The sequence below is a fragment of the Salvelinus sp. IW2-2015 genome, unplaced genomic scaffold (assembly GCF_002910315.2).
Source record: "Salvelinus sp. IW2-2015 unplaced genomic scaffold, ASM291031v2 Un_scaffold83, whole genome shotgun sequence".
Lineage (NCBI taxonomy): Eukaryota > Metazoa > Chordata > Actinopteri > Salmoniformes > Salmonidae > Salvelinus > Salvelinus sp. IW2-2015.
In genome coordinates, this window is record NW_019942514.1 from 1649351 (window position 1) to 1670850 (window position 21500).

At 40.6% G+C, this 21500-nt stretch overlaps 1 protein-coding gene across 1 annotated transcript in view; it reads right to left on the reverse strand.

Annotated features, from left to right (window-relative positions):
- Positions 1-17234: 17234 nt before the first annotated feature.
- Positions 17235-21500, reverse strand: part of LOC112068075 (WD repeat-containing protein 43) — a 55641-nt gene continuing 51375 nt past the window's right edge. The window contains exon 17 of the mRNA XM_024135085.2: positions 17235-21351. Within this exon, the coding sequence (XP_023990853.1) occupies positions 21211-21351 (141 nt within the window). The 3' untranslated portion in view covers positions 17235-21210. The remainder of the gene's footprint in view (positions 21352-21500) is intronic.

Here is a 21500-nt window from a genome sequence, read left to right on the forward strand (position 1 = left end):
GAATCGATGAGTTAACACTGTGTGTTCTCTCGTTCTCACCCCCAACCTCAGCAATTATGTCAGGAACAGAGGGAGGAGGTGGGTGCCGGGATCTTAACTAACTCCTCTGGGGGTAACCTTAAATCGCAGCAGTTAATCCTGTCAAGGTAAGCACATTTTAAAATTAATTTCAGTCCATTTAAAGAAATTTCACAATCTCTTCACGGGTTTCTGTTAAAGATACCTAACAAGAGCACCTTTGGAAATGTTTCATGTGATGATGGTGGAGATAGCTAGGGAATACTTTAGTACTTCGGTAAAATTAGCTGCACAAAAAGCAGTGCAACCGTAAAGTGAAGTGTTCTCCAGCTCCACCATTAGTCACTGAAGGTAGGCCTTGAGGCTTATCTAGAGTGGCTATCAACTCCTCTTTTTCTCTCCACTCACATGTTTTGTGCAGACCTCTGTTGGACGATAACATTTTCTCCACTTGAACACTCCGTTCTATTCTCAGTTTTTCATCTAACGCAATAATACAAGTCAAGAAACAATTGGTTCTCTTGTTGCCTCGTGAAACTGCACTGTTGTACTGTGTAGTGAATTTAACCAGAACTTTTCCTGTCAATAAGAGGAAGCATCACAAAAGTGACTTCGAAAACAGTCTAAGCAGTCTAATGTCAAGATGAGTCTCAAACCCACACTATCGGTGGTGTAGATCCAGCCTTCAGAAAGTATTCATACCCCTTGACTTATTCCACATTTTGTTGTTACAGACTGAATTCAAAATTTTCAGCGACTACAGCTGTGAGTCTTTCTGAGTAAGTCTCTAAGACACCTGGATTGTGCAACATTTGTCTTCTTGGTAAGCGACTCCAGTGTAGATTTGGCTTTGTGTTTTAGGTTATTGTCCTGCTGAAAGGTGAATTTGTCTCCCAGTGTCTGGTGGAACGCAGACTGAACCAAGTTTTCCTCTGTGATTTAGCCTGTTCTTAGTTCCACTACATTTTTTTTTATCCTGAAATACTCCCCAGTCCTTAACGATTAAAAGCATACCCACAACATGATGCAACCACCACTATGCTTGAAAATATAGAGAGTGGTACTCAGTAATGTTTTGTATTGGATTTGCCGCAAACATAACACTTTATATTGAGGACAAAAAGTGAATTGCTTTGCCAAATTGTTTGCAGTATTACTTTAGTGCCTTGTTGTCAAACAGGATGAATGTTATGGAATATTTGAATTCTGTACAGGCTTCCTTCTTTTCACTCTTTCAAATAGGTTAGTATTGTGGAGTAACTACAATGTTGTTGAGCCATCCTTAGTTTTCTCCTCTGACAGCCATTAAGCTCATTGTTTTAAAGTCACCCACCATTGGCCTCATGAAAGAAATCCCTGAGCAGTTTTCTTCCTCTCAGGCAACTGAGTTAGGAAGGACGCCTTGTCTTTGTAGTGACTGGGTGTATTGATACACCATCCAAAGTGTAATTAATAACTTCACCATGTTCAAAGGGATATTCAATGTCTGCTTTTTTTGTTTTTGCCATCAGGCAATGGAAAACCTCCTTGGTCTTTGTGGTTGAATCTATGTTTGAAATTCACTGCTCGACTGAGCGACTTTACAGACAATTGTATGTGGGGGATATAGAGATGAGGTAGTCATTCAAAAATCCATACGACTTAAGTAACTTGTTAAGCACATTTTTACTCCTGAACTTATTTAGGCATGCTATACTAAAGGGGTTGAATACTTATTGACTCAAGACATTTCAGCTTTCAATTTTCTATTCATTTAACACAAATTAGAAAAACATAATTCAGGCTGTAACACAACAAAAAGTTGAATAAGTCAAGGTGTGAATACTTTCTCAAGGCCTCATTATACAGTATATATACAAAAGTATGTGGACACCCCTTCAAATTAATGGATTTGGCTATTTCAACCACACATGTTGCTAATAGGTGTATGAAATCGAGCAAACCGCCATGCAATCTCCATAGACAAACATTGGCAGTAGAATGGCCTTACTGAAGAGCTCAGTGACTTTCAACGTGGCACCGCCATAGGATGCCACCTTTCCAACAAGTCAATTCGTAAAATGTCTGCCCTACTAGAGCTGCCCCGGTCAACTGTAAGTGCTGTTATTGTGAAGTAGAAAGACTAGGAGCAACAACGGCTCAGCCACAAAGTGGTAGGCCACACAAGCTCACAGAACGGGACCGCCGAGTGCTGAAGCGCGTAGCACGTAGAAATCGTCTGTCCTTGGTTGCAACACTCACTACTGAGTTCCAAACTGGCTCTAGAAGCAACGTCAGCACAATAACTGTTTGTTGCGAGCTTCATGAAATGGGTTTCCATGACCGAGCAGCGACACACAAGCCTAAGATCACCATGCGCAATGCCAAGCGTCGGCTGGAGTGGTGTAAAGCTTGCCACCATTGAACTCTGGAGCAGTGGAAACGTGTTCTCTGGAGTGATGAATCCCGATTCACCATCTGGCATTCGACAGACGAATCTGGGTTCGGCGGATTCCAGGAGAACACTACCTGCCCCAATGCATAGTGCCAACTGTAAAGTTGATGGAGGAGGAATAATTGACTGGGGCTGTTTTTCATGGTTCGGGCTAGGCCCCTTCGTTCCAGTGTACGCTACAGCATACATTGACATTCTAGACGATTATGTGCTTCCAATTTTGTGGCAACAGTTTGGGGAAGGCCCTTTCCTGTTTCAGCATGACAATGCCCCCGTGCACAAAGCGAAGTCCATACAGAAATTGTTTGTCAAAATCGGTGTGGAAGAACTTGACTGGCCTGCACAGAGCTCTGACCTCAACCCCATCGAACACCTTTGGGATGAATTGCAATGCCGGTTGCGAGCCAGGCCTAATCGCCCAACATCATTGCCCAATGTCACTAATGCTTGTGTGGCAGAATGGAAGCAAGTCCCCGCAGCAATGTTCCAACATCTAGGGGATAGCCTTCCCAGAAGAGTGGAAGCTGTTATAGCAGCAAAGGGGGCACCAACTCCATATTAATGCCCATGATTTTGGAATGAGATGTTTAACGAGCAGGTGTCCATATTTTTATTTTATTTCACCTTTATTTAGCCAGGTAGACCAGTTGAGAACAAGTTCTCATTTACAACTGCGATCTGGCCAAGATGAAGCAAAGCAATGCGACAGAAACAACAACACAGAGTTACACATAAACAGACGTACAGTCAAAAACACAATAGAAAAATCTATGTACATTGTGTGCAAATGTGGAAGAGTAGGGAGGTAAGGCAATAAATAGGCCATAGAGGCGAAATATACTTTTGTAATATATACTTTTGTTCATAGTGTATTTCGGACACGTCTATTTAATGTAAAGTGTTTACGAGGGTCGTTTAGATTTGATTCTCAAGTGTTGACAGCAGTATGGCCAACCACCGACCAGAGAGGCACTCTCTGCACCACCAATAGATTGCCCGTCGATCTAATTTGGTCCTGTAATATGCACCTGCAATTATCCCTAAATGACGCTCTGCAATTTAGCATGTACCGTTTTTCCCCCCTCTGTTATCCTCCACAGGCATCAGCAGTAAGACACCTTCTCTCCTCAGAAGTTATTTGCTGGAACTAATGAGCGCAGTTCGATTTACAGGCTCAAAATGGACAGAAACAAAGACCTTTCTTCTGAAACTCGAGAGAGCAAAAAAAGCGGCTTGGCGTTTAGTTTTTAAATGGCTTTGATGAATGACTCCTGTCCCCAGTGGCTTGCACTGTCATTAGCTTGACACCAGATAGAAGTGAAGTCTTAAGAAAATGGAAAATGTATTTACATCCTTTTTCATCAATGAGCAAATGGTTAATTCCCTGTAATCCTGCGTGCAGGGTCGATTACAAAAAATGCAACCTGGCGTGGTTAGGGCCGCAGGCATGTAGAAAGACACTTCCGACGTGTCTTGTGAGTCCTGTGGGTGTCCTAGAGAAAAACCACCGACATGTTCTAGATAGTCTCACCTTTGAACAGAGGGTCGTATTAGTGTGTAGCCCAAACTGTTCGGATGCTACAGACGGTTTTGTGAGAAGACCTCTGTCACCTTTCACCGCAGATGCGGAAGTGTTACATAGGCGGAACCGGTGGATTGAGACTCATCCAATGCAGAAAACCATATCTCTAGCTTAAACTGACAGACACATTTTGATGGGGATTTTTGTATTATGCTAATTTGTTTTCTGCGGGTGCGCGAACCTACCTTATTAATGTGATTCAGCTAATAGAGTTAAACACTGTTCCCAGTATTCCACTTTATTGGGTCTGAGTTTATCGTTCCCAACTCAAGACCAATTACAACTGGGTCGTATCAATTTGGGCAAACCGTAGCAAAAAGATTTGCCACGCAAAACGAAAACGAGCATTTCTTATTGGATATGTTCAGGTAGTCCCTCCTTGTTTCAGTCAGTTTTCATTAATTTGATGCCTAATGAATACGACCCTGCTGTCTGCAAAACTAGATGGTATAGCTCTATTTTCATGTTTGCATTAGATTGCTATAACAATAGCTCCAGGATTTACATTAGTTACAACTTGACCTTTATCTTATATGCAATTATTCCTTTGGGGAAAATCCAAATAGTCTACCTTAAATCCCTTATTAAGTATTACTATAGATTTGTGCAAGTTTCAAAGGGATCCTTCTATTCATTTTAAGAATGAAACAACATTGACACCCAGTGGTCACTGTCAAAAACAATCAGGCAATAAGTAACATCTCTGTACTGTAAACTACTTATTGTATTTTCCCTTGGCCTCTTCGAAACTTGTGTAATGCAAATGGGTATGAATCCCAGGTCCTACCAATCCTACTCTGTCTCTCCTTGATCTCAAAGGTGTCTGTAGAAAAAAACATTATAATATGGAAGGAGAATGTGTGTCTACTCAACTCCTGCTGTATCCTACCAGATAAATGGGAGATGGGGATGCCCTTCTATATCTGCTGCTGCTGCCATCGCTGAGGTTGTCATTAAAAGGAGGCTAGAGCCTCAATTACGCTGAAGTACACATCGTAAAGTCCACCAGTTGAGGGAGTGGGGAATTAAATCACAGAGCAATGGGCAACACACCCCTGCTGGGAAAGACATCCATACTAACGTCTTCAAATATCAACTCTAACACCCCGAAGAATAAGCGGGGAACAATCATTTTATGGACATTTTTGGGTTTAAAATAAAATAAAACAGATTTTCAAAAATCCCATCACCTCACATGGAGGAGCATTTTTGTGGAACTTTGCTTAGCAACTAAAGTTTCCTGTGTGCCAGAAGAGTGCGTTAGCCTGCTAAGCCAAAGTCTAGACATTACCTTTGGGATTCAATGTAATTGTTCAGTAGTCTGGATAACACCAAACTCAGTCTTCCTGACTTCATAGTCTGGGAAGGCTGCTTTATGTTGTCGGCACGATGTGTCGATAACGAAGGGGGCTGTGCTTTTTTAGTGATTGGTTCTCCGGTGTCTTTTTCACTCAAACACCCACATAGACAACTACACACAGCCACTGATCGCCGCCCCCTTCCGAAACAACTGTTGGATTTTCAAATCCAAACAATGTGAGGTCTCAACCCCCAGGAAAGGAAGAAAAAAAGGTTTACGAGAAACAATCAAAGTTCAGCCCATTTCTGTGTGAATACTGCATTTACAATGGACTCCTGTTCAGACCAGTGTGTCACAGCTCTCTCGCTGTGTACCATGTGAGCTGTATCAGCCAGGCTAATTGTTCAGGTCTCAGGCTTGCAATGTTACTCATCACACAAGCATGGTCACCGAACCACCTTGTTACACTAAATCCCCCTCTGACCTCTTCTCTTCTCGCAGAAAGCCATCCAGGTCACGGCAGCAATGTGACTAACCTCTATTACACAACGGTTGTGGCAGATCAGTACTGATATTTTGCCCAATAATTGGTAAAATATTGGATCTGATAGGTCAACAGACCAATTAGTGGCAAAAAAATCTGAATTTGGCTGCCTGTGCAAAGCCTAATAACTTTGCCTGGTAATCGGTTTCACAGCAATCTGAGCATGGAATGAGAATTATAGAATATGTTGATGTAAACAACCATTTGATCTCAATCAGTTTCATACCGTGTTGTTTCAAAGTAGCCTACATTGTTGTTTTGAATGATGTACAATGATCAAATTTTAGAGCAGCTGGAGATAAACTGTAGCATAGCCTACCTGAGTATTTTGCCTAGTGGCATGGCTGTTTTGGCCACATGAGAAAAATATAGTGGTGTTGTCTTACCGTAACGTCATACTATGCTATTATATTCGGTTCTGTTATGTAGAATAGACAGTGGAAAACACAATACCCATTTTGTATTAAAACTACTCTGGTCATGGTGTTGATACTTTTGGAGTTAAAATGTAAGCATCCAACTCTCGGAGAGTTCCTTAAATGTAACTCCAATTGCCATTCTATTATCAACGTCATTTTTAATAAACTCCCCTTTTTTAATCAACTCCCTTGCCATTTTACACTTTTCTGTGTTGTTTTAAATTGACAATCATCTACAGCAGAGTACATTTCTCTTTAAATGTACTTCTTTTGAGATATAATGTGTTACATTATGGTGGTTTGCAATGTGCAATATCCAATCTCGTTTGAAAGCGAACTTGCAGGAAGATATCCAGCTCTCTTGCATCACGCACAACTTGCATTTAGAGTGCCTATCAGAGTAGGAAGCAAACGCAGTGCATGAAGACTACCGACACCATGTGAACTGGAACAACTATCTCACTATTAAGTCCAACAACTTACAGATTTGGATTCGTTTATAAGATCTATGTGTTTTATCTTTGTCTATCATAAGATCAAAAACAATCAATGTACATGCGAAAACACAGATATTGAAACAAACCATTTGAAAAATCTACCTGCAACAGAACATGCTGGGAAATATGATAAGGCCCCTCCCACATCTGTGGATAACTCAACATGCTGGGAAATATGATAACTCCATAGATTTAACTCCCTGTCTCTGGTTACTCTTAACTTATGGCTGCAATCCCGTTAACGGGATCGATATGACAACAGCCAGTGAAAGTGCAGGGCGCCAAATTCAAACAACAGAAATCTCATAATTAAAATTCCTCAAACATACATGTATCTCATACGATTTTAAAGGTAATCTTGTTGTTAATCCCACCAAAGTGTCCGATTTCAAATAGGCTTTTCAGCGAAAGCACCAGAAACGATTATGTTAGGTCACCACCAACTCAAGAAAAATTCTGCAATCTTTCCAGCCAAAGAGAGGAGTCACAAAAAGCACAAATAGAGATAAAATGAATCACTAACCTTTGATGACACTCATAGGACTTCATGTTACACAATACATATGTTTTGTTCGATAAAGTTAATATTTATATCCAAAAACCTCCATTTACATTGGCGCCATGTTCAGAAATGCCTCCAAAATATCCGGAGAAATTGCAGAGAGCCACGTCAAATAACAGAAATACTCATCATAAACTTTGATGAAAGATACATGTTTTACATAGAATTAAAGATACACTTGTTCTTAATGCAACCGCTGTGTCAGATTTCAAAAAGCTTTACGGCAAAACACAATATTAAATAATCTGAAAACAGCCTTCAGCCACAAATGCAAGCCATACAGTTACCCGCCCAAATTGTGCAGTCAACAAAACTCATAAAAAGCATTATAAATCTTCACTTACCTTTGCTGATCTTCGTCGGAATGCACTCCCAGGACTCCCACTTCCACAATAAATGTTTGTTTTTTTCGGTAATGTCCATCATTTATGTCCAAATAGCTATTTTTGTCGTGTGTTTGGTATACAAATCCAACATCAGGGAAGCGCGTTCACTAAAACCTGACGAAATGTCCAAAAGTTCTGTAACAGTCCGTAGAAACATGTCAAACGATGTATTGAATCAATGTTTAGAATGTTTTTAACATAAATCTTGAATAACGTTCCAACCGGAGAATTACATTGACTCAGATGAGCGATGGAACGGAGCTCCCTCTCATGTGAACGCGCATGGTCAAAGAATGGTCACCTCATGGCAGACCTGACTAATTCTCCTCTCATCCGGCCCCCCTTCACAGAAGAGTCATTAGACAAAGTTCTACTGACTGTTGACATCTAGTAGAAGCCGTAGGAAGTGAAAACTCATCCATATCTCGCTGTGATTTCAATGGGAGCTTGGTTGAAAATCTACCAGCCTCAGAATTTCCACTTCCTGTTTGGATTTTTTCTCAGGTTTTTGCCTGCCATATGAGTTCTGTTATACTCACTGACATAATTCTAAAATTTTTGAAACTTCAGAGTGGTTTCTATCCAATACTAATAATAATATGCATTTATTAGCAACTATGACTGATGAGCAGGCCATTTACTCTGGGCACCTCTGTGCACTTTTCATCCAAGCTACTCAATACTGCCCCTGCAGCCATAAGAAGTTAATGGAGTTAAAAGTAACTCCAGGGAGCCTATCACTCTCTTGAGGGTTAAGATAACTCCCAGTAGTCAATGTAACCCTATCCTTGATTTACTGTGTACTGTCATCATTATGTGATCTCGCAGATATTGATTCAGCTTGATCTAACTTTGATCTAACTTTGCCTGAGTCAAATCTAATTGTATTCGTCGCATGCTTTGTGAACAACAGGTGTGAACTAACAGGGAAATATTTTCAAGCCATACATGGTTTATGTTCCTGTTGTAAACAGTGGAGTAATGGAACCGTATATTATGGGTTATGATAGGGTAAAACAGTTGCACTATGCTCTGGAGACATTTATTATATAGGTCCTTCCTGGATGGCAGGAAGCTTGGCCCCAGTGATGTACTGGGCCATACGCACTACCCTCTGTAGCGAACTACCCTCTGTAGAGCCTTACGGTCAGATGCCAAGCAGTTGACATACCAGGCGGTATACCAGGCGGTGCCTAGAAGGCCAGCATCCCGGAGTCACCTCTTCACTGTTGACGTTGAGACTGGTGTTTTGTGGGTACTATTTAATGAAGCTGCCAGTTGAGGACTTGTGAGGCGTCTGTTTCTCAAACTAGTACATTCTAATGTACTTGTCCTCTTGCTCAGTTGTGCACCGGGGCATCCCACTCCTCTTTCTATTCTGGTTAGAGCCAGTTTGCTCTGTTCTGTGAAGGGAGTTCGATTACAGGCTCATTTCTTTTATTTATGTGAATCACATTTTCATTTGGCGTACCCCAGTTTGGGAATACCTGCTCCAGACAAAGCGAGTGCAACAATATCCGTAGGCTAGTTATTGGTTTCATAACAATACCTTGGAGGATCACATCTCCTCCAATGTGTTTTGAGAAGGTGAGGAAAGGGGACGTGAGGAATCAAGGAAATACAATCTAGATTCAACCTTGGACTCTAGAAAGTGAATGACTCAAATTTCCAGGCGCTAATACACCCAATACCACCGTCCTGCCCTCGGGCCCAGCATTTAAATGGAGCTCCAGCAGTGCTAATGATATGTAAAAATGTAAACCATGGGCTCTCATTTTGCTTGTCACACCACCGCCATTATAACCATAACCTCATCAATTTAGCCCCATCAGGATTTGAGGAAAAGGGATATTCAGCTCTTTAGTTAATATGCATGATATTTCTCTGAGTCGTGTCCTTCCTCTCTGTGTCTCAAGGTGAAGGATAAGGAGGGGTGGGGGTGGGGGGGGGGGAGTGAGTGTGCAATCACAGTGAAACTATATCATTTTAGTGTCACGCCACCAGATGGTCCATTTCAAAATGTCAAGTGGCGCTGCATGGAAAATATCAGTTATACAGGCCAATTTATCCGGCATGATTACTTTCAAAGCTTCACAGGTGTTATTTTATTTATTGTGGGGAAAAAGATAGCAAACTTTCTGGAAATGTGCTGTTACATCAGGGTAAAATTTCTAAGATTTTGCTGAGTTACAGTTCATAAAAGGAAATCAGTCAATTGAAATAAATGCATTAAGCCCTAATCTATGGATTTCACATGACTGGGCAGGGGCGCAGCCATCGGTGGGCCTGGGAGGGCATAAGTCCACCCACTTGGGAGCCAGGCCGACCCACTGGGGAGCTAGGCCCAGCCAATCAGAATTAGTTTTTTACTCCACAAAGGGGCTTTACTAGAGACCGAAATACTCCTCCGCACCCCCACTCCCCCCTCTAACGATCCCGCAGGTGAAGAAGCCGTATGTGGAGGTCCTGGGCTGACGTGGTTACACGTGGTCTGCGGTTGTGAGGCCGGTTGGACGTACTGCCAAATACTCTAAAACAATATTGGAGCCGGCTTATGGTAGAGAAATTAACATTAAATTGTCTGGCAAAAGCTCTGGTGGACATCCCTGCAGATTGCATGCTCCCTCATAACTTGAGACATCTATGGTATTGTGTTGAGACAAAATGGCATATTTTAGAGTCAGCACAAGGTGCACCTGTGTAATGATCATGCTGTTTAATCAGCTTCTTGATATGCCACACCTGTCAGGTGGATGGATTATCTTGAGAAAGGATAAAATGCTCACTAACAGGGATGTAAACAACTTTGTGAACAAAATTTGAGAGAAATAAGCTTTTTTTTGCGTATGGAACATTGAGATCTTTTATTTCAGCTGATGAAAAACAGGACCAGCACTTTACATGTTGCATTTATATTTTTGTTCAGCACTGGAGGTGTTCTGAGTAACCTGGATTGTGCAACACTTGCCCATTATTCTTTAAAAGAAATGTCAAGCTCTATCAAATTGGGTGTTGATCATTGCTAGACAACCATTTTCAGGTCTTGCCAAGTCAAAACTGGCCACTCGGGAACATTCACTGTCTTCTTAGTAAGCAACGCCAGTGTAGATTTGGCCTTGTGTTTTAGGTTATTGTTCTGCTGAAAGGTGAATTCATCTCCCAGTGTCTGATGGAAAGCAAACTGAAGAAGATTTTCCTCTAAGATTTTGCCTGTGCTTAGCTCCATTCAGTTTCCTTTTTATCCTGAAAAACTCCCCAGTCCTTAACGATTCCAAGCATACCCATAACTTAATGCAGCCTCCACCATGCTTGAAAATATGGAAAGTGGTACTCAGTAATGTGTTGTATTTTCCCCAGAAAGTAAATTTGCTTTGCCACATTTTTTGCAGTATTACTTTAGTGCCTTGTTAGGATGCATGTTTTATATATTTTTTAAATTCTGTACAGGCTTGTTCTTCTCACTCAGTCAATTAGGTTAGTATTGTGGAGTAAGTACACCGTTGTTAATCCATCCTCAGTTTTCTCCTATCACAGCCATTAAACTCTGTTTAAAGTAACGATTGGCTTCATGGTGAAATTCCTGAGTGGTTTCCTTCCTCTCCGGCAACTGAGTTAGGAAGGACGCCTGTATCTTTGCAGTGACAACGTGTATTGATACACCATCCAAAGTGTAAATAATAACTTCATCATGCTAAAAAGGATATTCAATATCTGATTTTTTATTTTACCATCTACCAATAGGTATCCTTTGCGAGGCATTGGAAAACCTCCCTGGTCTTTGTGGTTGAATCTGTGTTAGAAATTCACTGCTCGACTGAGGGTACAGAGATGGAGTCATTAAAAAATCATGTTGAACATTATTATTGTACAAAATTCAACTTATTTGTTCAGCAAAAGTTTACTGCTTCATTTATTTAGGCTTGCAATAACAAAGGAGTTGAATACTTAGACTCAAGACATTTCAGCTTTTCATTTGTAATGAATTTGTAAAATACTTAATCCACTTTGACATTATGGGGTATTGTGTGTAGGCCACTAACACAAAATCTAAATTTAATCCATTTTAAATTGAGGCTGTAACACAAAATTAGGAAAAACTTAAGTGGTGTGAAAGCACTGTATTTAAACAATTGTTAGTATTGCATTAAAGCACTAACAAATACATAGCATTAAGATTTGGTCCTGATTATAAAAAAAGATATGCCCATTTTTTATAATGGCAGTGTGACTGTAACCGCATGGCCTCGTCCTATTGCAAACTATCCAAATGAGTCAATGGAAACTGATGTAACAGGGTTGACGTTAAACTGCATCAAGTCTTATTGGCCACAGCTGGTAATTGATTGACGTTAGTTCATCTTGAGTAGAGCTGCCTGATTTAAAAGCATTTGCAGAAACCAATATTAAAACTGATCATATTCTTATGTTGAGAATATTTGTAACTTCGTAACAGAGGTACATGAAAATAAATGGTCACAGATGCTCAGTGTCCATTAAATAAAATCATTTTTGCATATTAAAATACATACTAATAAGCTTTTTTTGGGGTGATATTTCCACGTGTTTAAGTTGGATACTTTTTAAAAAACTGTCGGTAACGGAAATGGAGGTACAACACACCCAATTCTAAAACCCAATTTACATTAAATCCATGAACAAATATTTTCTGCATATTAAACCTTTTAAAGTAATGTCCAACTATTAACTTAAAAGGACAATGTTTCTAATGTACATACTGGAGATGACATTTGTGCTATAGAACAAAGGGGAAATCTTGCTACAGCCATTATTGATGTACAAAGTAACACTGTTCAAACCAGCATATCTTTTTATAGGATCCAGTTACACACAATGAAGTGTAGTCTACTCCAGAAACTACTAAAAGCACCTTCTCATTGTATGTACAGTACCAGTCAAAAGTTTGGACACACCGACTCATTGAAGGGTTTCTTTAGGAGTTTTTTCTACAAACTCAGCAAAAAAAACATCCTCTCACTGTCAACTGCATTTATTTTCAGCAAACTGAACATGTGTAAATATTTGTATTAACATGCTGGACAGCGGACAATGATCCATAAAAAAAAATCACAAATGGTCTTTACCGTTTCGGTAAAAAACTGTGGGATGGGGTTGAAGAAATGTAACCACTGACCATCAATATCATCAAAATTATAGCGTTAACCATGTTGAGGCTATAGGGCATTCTAATTTGTGACAATTTCACAGTGTTATTCCAACCTGTGTGGAAATATATAAAATAAAGGAAAATCACATTTGACTGCACTGGGCCTTTAAAAGGGACAATCAGAAATAGATAAAATAGGCTGCATTGGACCTTTAATGGGTAAATGAATAGACTATGCATTATACATGACTTCAAGTTAATCACTCAGGGGATTGAGTTTGGTCACTTAAAAAAAAAAAATCTAGCTCATATATATATATATACACTGCTCAAAAAAATAAAGGGAACACTTAAACAACACAATGTAACTCCAAGTCAATCACACTTCTGTGAAATCAAACTGTCCACTTAGGAAGCAACACTGATTGACAATAAATTTCACATGCTGTTGTGCAAATGGAATAGACAACAGGTGGAAATTATAGGCAATTAGCAGACACCCCCAATAAAGGAGTGGTTCTGCAGGTGGTGACCACAGACCACTTCTCAGTTCCTATGCTTCCTGGCTGATGTTTTGGTCACTTTTGAATGCTGGCGGTGCTTTCACTCTAGTGGTAGCATGAGACGGAGTCTACAACCCACACAAGTGGCTCAGGTATGCAAGCTAATCCAGGATGGCACATCAATGCGAGCTGTGGCAAGAAGGTTTGCTGTGTCTGTCAGCGTAGTGTCCAGAGCATGGAGGCAATACCAGGAGACAGGCCAGTACATCAGGAGCCGTGGAGGAGGCCGTAGGAGGGCAACAACCCAGCAGCAGGACCGCTACCTCCGCCTTTGTGCAAGGAGGATCAGGAGGAGCACTGCCAGAGCCATGCAAAATGACCTCCAGCACGCCACAAATGTGCATGTGTCTGCTCAAACGGTCAGAAACAGACTCCATGAGGGTGGTATGAGGGCCCGACGTCCACAGGTGGGGGTTGTGCTTACAGCCCAACACCGTGCAGGACGTTTGGCATTTGCCAGAGAACACCAAGATTGGCAAATTCGCCACTGGCGCCCTGTGCATCTTCACAGATGAAAGCAGTTCACACTGAGCACATGTGACAGACGTGACAGAGTCTGGAGACGCCGTGGAGAACGTTCTGCTGCCTGCAACATCCTCCAGCATGACCGGTTTGGCGGTGGGTCAATCATGGTGTGGGGTGGCATTTCTTTGGGGGGCCGCACAGCCCTCCATGTGCTCACCAGAGATAGCCTGACTGCTATCAGGTACCGAGATGAGATCCTCAGACCCCTTGTGAGACCATATGCTGGTGCGGTTGGCCCTGGGTTCCTCCTAATGCAAGACAATGCTAGACCTCATGTGGCTGGAGTGTGTCAGCAKTTCCTGCAAGAGGAAGGCATTGATGCTATGGACTGGCCCGCCCGTTCCCCAGACCTGAATCCAATTGAGCACATCTGGGACATCATGTCTCGCTCCATCCACCAAHGCCACGTTGCACCACAGACTGTCCAGGAGTTGGCGGATGCTTTAGTTAAGGTCTGGGATGAGATCCCTCAGGAGACCATCCGCCACCTCATCAGGAGCATGCCCAGGCGTAGTAGGGAGGGAATATAGGCACGTGGAGGCCACACACACTACTGAGCCTCATTTTGACTTGTTTAACCTTTTCTCAATATAGGGGGTGCTGTTTCAACGTTACCATTTATCGTTCCCAAATTAAACTGCCTCGTACTCAATTCTTGCTCGTACAATATGCATATTATTATTACTATTGGATAGAAAACAATCTCTAGTTTCTAAAACCGTTTGAATTATTTCTCTGAGTGAAACAGAACTCGTTTGGCAGCGAAATTCCTGACGGGTACTGCAAAATCTGAAAATGTTGACCCTGTTCTAGGATCAGTTTAAAACTCTGTATGTATCCTATGGGTCGACATGAACTGCACGCGCCTTCCCCTGGATGTCAGTAACCAATGAGAATTGGAATGGAGTTTTTAGGCAGATCTCAGACCTTATAAAAGGCCATGGCATGGGGGGTGCAGTCTTTTCATTGTTCGTCATTGCGCAAATCAGGACCTCAGCATGGCGTTCGGAAAAGCTCAAGTTATCGGCCTTAGATATATCCGTCTGTGATTTAATTCGATATAGGTGTTAGAAACATCATAACGAAGTTATTTTAAACCGAGTTATATCAGTTTATGCGAGTATATTGCGATTTTCGGGAAATTTCCTTAGTATTGCGTTTTGAAGATTTGGGCATGTCTGCGCCACATAGCTAACGTTAGCTGCTATTTCCAAAGTTGAAGAGGACGTTTTACAACCGAGCAACGATTCTTTTGGACAAAGGACAACTTGCCCAAGATTCTGATGGAAGCTCGTCCAAAAGTAAGAGCTATTTATGATGTTAATTCGTATTTATGTGGAAAAATGTAAAAGGATTTGTCCGCCATTAATTTCGGCACTGTTCTGGCTGTAACGTATGTCTAGTAACGTTAATTTTAAAAATTAACACAGCGGTTGCATTAATAACTAATGCATCTTTCATTTCTGTTCCAACCTGTATTTTTTTGTCAAGTTTACGATTATTTATCGATTAGATTAGGTGCCTCTCCAAGATGGCGCCGGCCAGAATGCCTGAAATGTTGCTACTGATCACATTGTATAACCACGATTTGTGCTGCTAAATATGCACATTTTCGAAACAAAACCTATATGCATGTGTAATATGATGTTACAGGACTGTCATCTGATGAAGTTTATCAAGGTTAGTCAAATTATATATCTTTTGCTGGATTGTTACGATCGCTAACCTTTGCTGCTGGTAAATGCGGTTGTGTTTCTGGCTATTGTGGTAAGCTAATATAATGCTATATTGTGTTTTCGCTGTAAAACACTTAAAAAATCTGACATTGGCTGGATTCACAAGATGTTGGGCTTTCATTTGCTGTACGCTGTGTATTTTTCAGAAATGATTTATATGATAATTAGGTATTTGACGTTGGTCTCTGTAATTATTCTGGCTGCATCGACGCTATTTCAGATTGCAGCTGCAATGTAGAACTGTGATTTATACCTGAAATATGCACATTTTTCTAACAAAACATATGCTATACAATAAATATGTTATCAGACTGTCATCTGATGAAGTTATTTCTTGGTTAGTGACTATTTATATCTTTATTTGGTCGAAATTGTGATAGCTACCTATGCAGGGGGAAAAAATGGTGGGAAAAAAAAGTTGTCTTTTGCTATCGTGGTTAGCTAATAGATATACATATTGTGTCTTCCCTGTAAAACATTTTAAAAATCAGAAATGATGGCTGGATTCACAAGATGTGTATCTTTCATCTGGTGTCTTGGACTTGTGATATTTAGATGCTAGTATTTACTTGTGACGCTATGCTAGGCTATGCTAGTCAGCTTTTTTACTGTGGGGGGTGCTCCCGGATCCAGGATTGGGACCAATTAGAAGTTAAAGGACATTACATCAAAGTTGGATCAGCCTGTAGTGTGGTTTTCCACTTCAATTTTGAGTGCGACTCCAAATCCAGACCTCCATGGGTTGATACATTTGATTTCCATTGATAATTTTTGTGTGATTTTCTTGTCAGCACATTCAACTATGTAAATAAAAAGTATTTAATACGAATATTTCATTCATTCAGATCTAGGATGTGTTATTTTAGTGTTCCCTTTATTTTTTTGAGCAGTGTATATATACATATATATATAAAAAAATCTTATATTAGGCCTAGTTCACTTCATTTCACGTTACAAAAGGAATTTGGGTTACCACCACATATATGAACGACACACTCGTTAGCAGTTGAAGCACATTCGGATTTGCACTCTCCGCCTCCAGGTTTGCTCAGCTAAAATGGGAAGGTGTTCAGTGGACTAAGACCTGACAGGAATACATCAGGGTGCTCTTTAGAAAGCATCAATCTTCAGGTTTCTAGATGGTATAATATAGCGCCGTGGGAGCTGAATCCCCACTTGAGACTCCCAGGTCTAATAGCCAACGTGCTTTTTGTAGCTAGGTTTCCAATTTCTATGAAAATATTCAAAAAATCTGCATAAAGAAAATCTGCACTTTTTACCACCAAACTGACTTGATGCAGATAAAAATCAGTGTGTGATGTAGTGCACACAAGTTTTCCATGTACTGAAAACAAATCTGAAGTTCAATGTGTTTCCAACGAATCTTCAACTCCAATTGGTCAAAAACTTGCATTAAATAGCAAATGTGCCTACTCTGGTCTTGGCATGTACACTCTAGCAAACAGCTCGCAGATACAGTGCGGCTAGTCTACATGAGATTGATAAATAAAACAGTAGTCAAGCAGCAATCATGACAACAGAATAAGACCCTCAATATTTATTGGAAAGGAGCATCAAGATCAGATCAGTGCACACTTTCACCACTCTGTGAAATTCATGATAACTTATTTCATCTGTAGCCTAATAAACAGCATGGATTCCCAAGTCATAGTGGGAGGACCACACACCACGTAATAACGTGACTCCAAGTTTACGTCGATATGGTTATCAATATTTGCACATAGGCATTTCCACCAACACTTCTCGCATAATTACATTTTACTAACACAAAAAGATCCAACCAAGTCAGACAAATGATCTGTCAGCATTTATAAAATTGTACAAAAACACATTACATTACAGCTGTCATGATTTCGTTTTTTTATATTTTTTATATACGGTATGGTTTTACTTGCATGGAAACATGGCTGACAGTAATGCCCTGCAGGCTCCATCTTGAATCTTTTGTTTAGTTCTATTTTCTGTGCCTTTCATCAGATTATCCTACATTGTAGCGTGTGAAGAGATTTAAACTTTCCCGCCTTTTAGTAGATTCAACAGTTGTCGCTTTCCACCTTCTGTCCTAATGGAGTATTATTAAATCTTGCTTTAGTCGTCTACAGAGCAGATAACCTAATGTTAGTCCTTATACCCATGTGCAACCCTGCTCATCTCAGCCCCAAATAGTACCCCCGTCAGGTTGTTTCTATTGTACTACTAACCCTTGGTTGCATTTTTTTTTGAATAGCCAACCTGTAAATAGGAGGTACCACGTGCATACATTTATATCAATTCAACTTTTAGTCTGCCCACAAAGTGCTAAACTACGTCAAGGAACATTCAGTCAGTTGTATTCTCCTCTCAAGAAAAAGTAAAGTAGCAAACAGCTAAGTACAAGGAGAGTGATTTTCAATCAAATTTGTTGACCGATGTATAAATGAACAAAGTGAACTGCAACCATTTTGAAAACCCATTAATTCACCGAAATCGAGCAAAGTTCATTATTTTCTCTGGTCGCCCCCTCAAGCTATGATTTTAGGCAGTGGAATGATCTCCATGCCCTGAAAAACTCATTGCACAAAAGGAGTGAAGGACAAACAGAAGAGGGTTGGGAGAAAGAAAAAATACAAAACAAAAAAACAGGGTTGTTGGAGACTTTACAGAATAATTTAATTCAAGGATTCTAGTGGGTAGCTGGGGAAGCCTACAAACACTGCAGCTTTCATACAGATTTACATTGCAAGGGGACATTATCTATTAGTCATGGTTGCATCCAAAATGGCACTGTATATAGTTCACTAATTTTGACCAGAGCACTACGGGCCAGAGCAAGTAGTGAGCTACAGTTGAAGTCAGAAGTTCACATACACCTTGGCCAAATACATTTCAACTCAAGTTTCACAATTCCTGACATTTAATCTTCCTACATTTAATCCTAAAAATTCCTTGTCCTAGGTCAGTTAGGATCGCCACTTTATTTTAAGAATGTGAAATGTCAGAATAATAGTAGAGAATGATTGGTTTCAGCTTTAATTTCTTTCTTTCATCACATTCCCAGTGGGTCAGAAGTTTACATACACTCAATTAGTATTTGGTAGCTTCCCACAAAAAGTTGGGTGAATTTTGGCCCATTCTTCCTGACAGAGCTGGTGTAACTGAGACAGGTTTGTAGGCCTCCTTGCTCGTGACCAAGCTTTAACTTCCTGACTGATGTCTTGAGATGTTGCTTCAATATATCCACAATTTCCTCCCTCATGATGCCATCTATTTTGTGAAGAGCAGTCGTCCCTCCAGCATCTAAGCACCCCCACAACATGATGCTGCCACCCCTGTGCTTCACGGTTGGGATGGTTTTCCCTTTCCCCCCTCTTTTTTCTCCAAAGATAACGATGGTCATTATGGCCAAACATTTATCAAACCAGAGGACATTTCTCCAAAAAGTACAATCTTTGTCCCCATGTGCAGTTGCAAACCGTAGTCTGGCTTTTTTAATGGCGGTTTTGGAGCAGTGGCTTCTTCCTTGCTGAGCAGCCTTTCAGGTTATGTCGAAATAGGAATAATTTTACTGTTGATATAGATACTTTTGTACCCGTTTCCTCCAGCATCTTCACAAGGTCCTTTGCTGTTGTTCTGGGATTGATTTGCACTCCGCGCACCAAAGTACGTTAACCTCTTGGAGACAGAACGCATCGCCTTCCTGAGCGGTATGACGGCTGCGTGGTCCCAGGGTGTTTATACTTGCGTACTATTGTTTATACAGATGAAGGTGGTACCTTCAGGCATTTAGAAATTACTCCCACGGTTGAACCAGACTTCTTTTGAGGTCTTGGCTGATTTCTTTTGATTTTCCCATGATGTCAAGCAAAGAGGCACTGAGTTTGACGGTAGGCCTTGAAATACAGCCACCTGCAATTGACTCAAATTATGTCAATTAGCCAATCAGGGGCTTCTAAAGCCATACATTTATGGAATGTTCCAAGCTGTTTATAGGCACAGTCAACTTAGTGTATGTAAACTTCTGACCCACTCGGATTAATTGACTGTAACAATTCATCTGTAAACAATTGTTGGAAAAATTACTTGTGTCATGCACAAAGTAGATGTCCTAACAGACTTGCCAAAACTATAGTTTGTTAACTTCACTAGGGTAGAGAACAGCATTCGAAATTTTGGATGAAAAGCATGCCCAAATTAAACTGCCTGCTAGATTTGGAAAGAAAACACTCTGGAGTTTCTTAAACTGTTTGAATGATGTCTGAGTATAACAGAACTCATATTGCAGGCAAAAAAAAATCAGAGAAAAAAAATTCAACCAGGAAGTGGGAATTCTGAGGTTTGTAGTTAAGTCATTGCCTATCGAATATACAGTGTCTATGGGGTCATATTGCACTTCCTAAGGCTTCCACTAGATGACAACAGTCTTTAGAACCTTGTTTGATGCTTCTACTGTGAAGGATGGGGGATTGGGAGCTGAATGAGTCAGAGGTCTGCCAGAGAAGCATGAGCTGATCACGCATGCTCACGTGAGTTAACTTGCGTTCCATTGCATTTCTACAGGCAAAGAAATTCTCCGGTTGGAACATTTAAGATTTATGATAAAAACATCCTAAAGATTGATTCTATACTTCGTTTGACATGTTTCTACGAACTGTAAAATGACTTTGTCTGAACTTTCATTTGGATTGTGTACTAAACGTGCAAACAAAGAGGTATTTGGACATAAATGGACTTTATCGAACAAATCAAACATTTATTGTGGAACTGGGATTCCTGGGAATGCATTCTGTTGAAGTAAATATTTATGTTATTTCTGGCTTCTGTTGACTCCACAACATGGCGGATATCTGTATGGCTTGTTTTCTAAGCGATGCACTCAGATTATTGTATGGTGTGCTTTTTCCGTAAAGTTTTTTTAAAATCTGACAGCGGTTGCATTAAGGAGAAGTGGATTTAAAATTCCATGCATAACAGTTGTATCTTTTAGCAATGTTTATGAGTATTTCTGTACATTGATGTGGCTCTCTGCAAAACTAGCGGCCCACATACCCTAGTAAGGTTAACAAGAAATTTGTGGAGTGGTTGAAAAACAAGTTTTAATGACTCCAACCTTAGTGTATGTAAACTTCCGACATCAACTGTATGTAGGGAATATGGAGCTATTTGGATGCATCCCATGTCAGGCATCAAGGCCACCATTTCTCTGGAACAAGCAGGGCAGGGGTCACATTTGATTCACACTCAGAACCACAGACAAAGTGGAGAAAGCAGGAGCTTGGGACAGCAGCATGGGGCTTGAATCGCCAGAAAATATTTTATATGAGGCTTTCAGCTTGGTTGTGGGGATATAACGTTCCTGCCTTTGTGGCTGTCCCGGGAAAAGACATGGCCACGTTCACAGCATGTCACACGCACCCACTGCCTGCCCATTTTTTTTGTTAAACCATTTTTGTTCTGATACAATATAAACGAGCATGAAAATAAAATGAAAGTACATAAATATTGGGTCCATTTTTGTGTGTTCATTTTGAGATCGTTTCCTTTTGAAGAGCATCGCTCTCGTTTCCCGGTTCCATGTCGGAATCACCGTTAGCTTTGGATTCCGTCCTCATGCCTTCCTCCGTCTCTTCTTCTCTATCCTCTATGCCATCCTCCTCCCAGTTCTGCACAGACAAAATTCCCAGGTCAACCCCACAACTCAGTAAAAGACTGCAGTTCACAAGTCAAACTAACAATAAACGTAATGATCTGTGAGAATGTGTTTGTTCAAGAGCAAAAGCGTGCTTTACAACTCCGTCGTATAAACTTGATT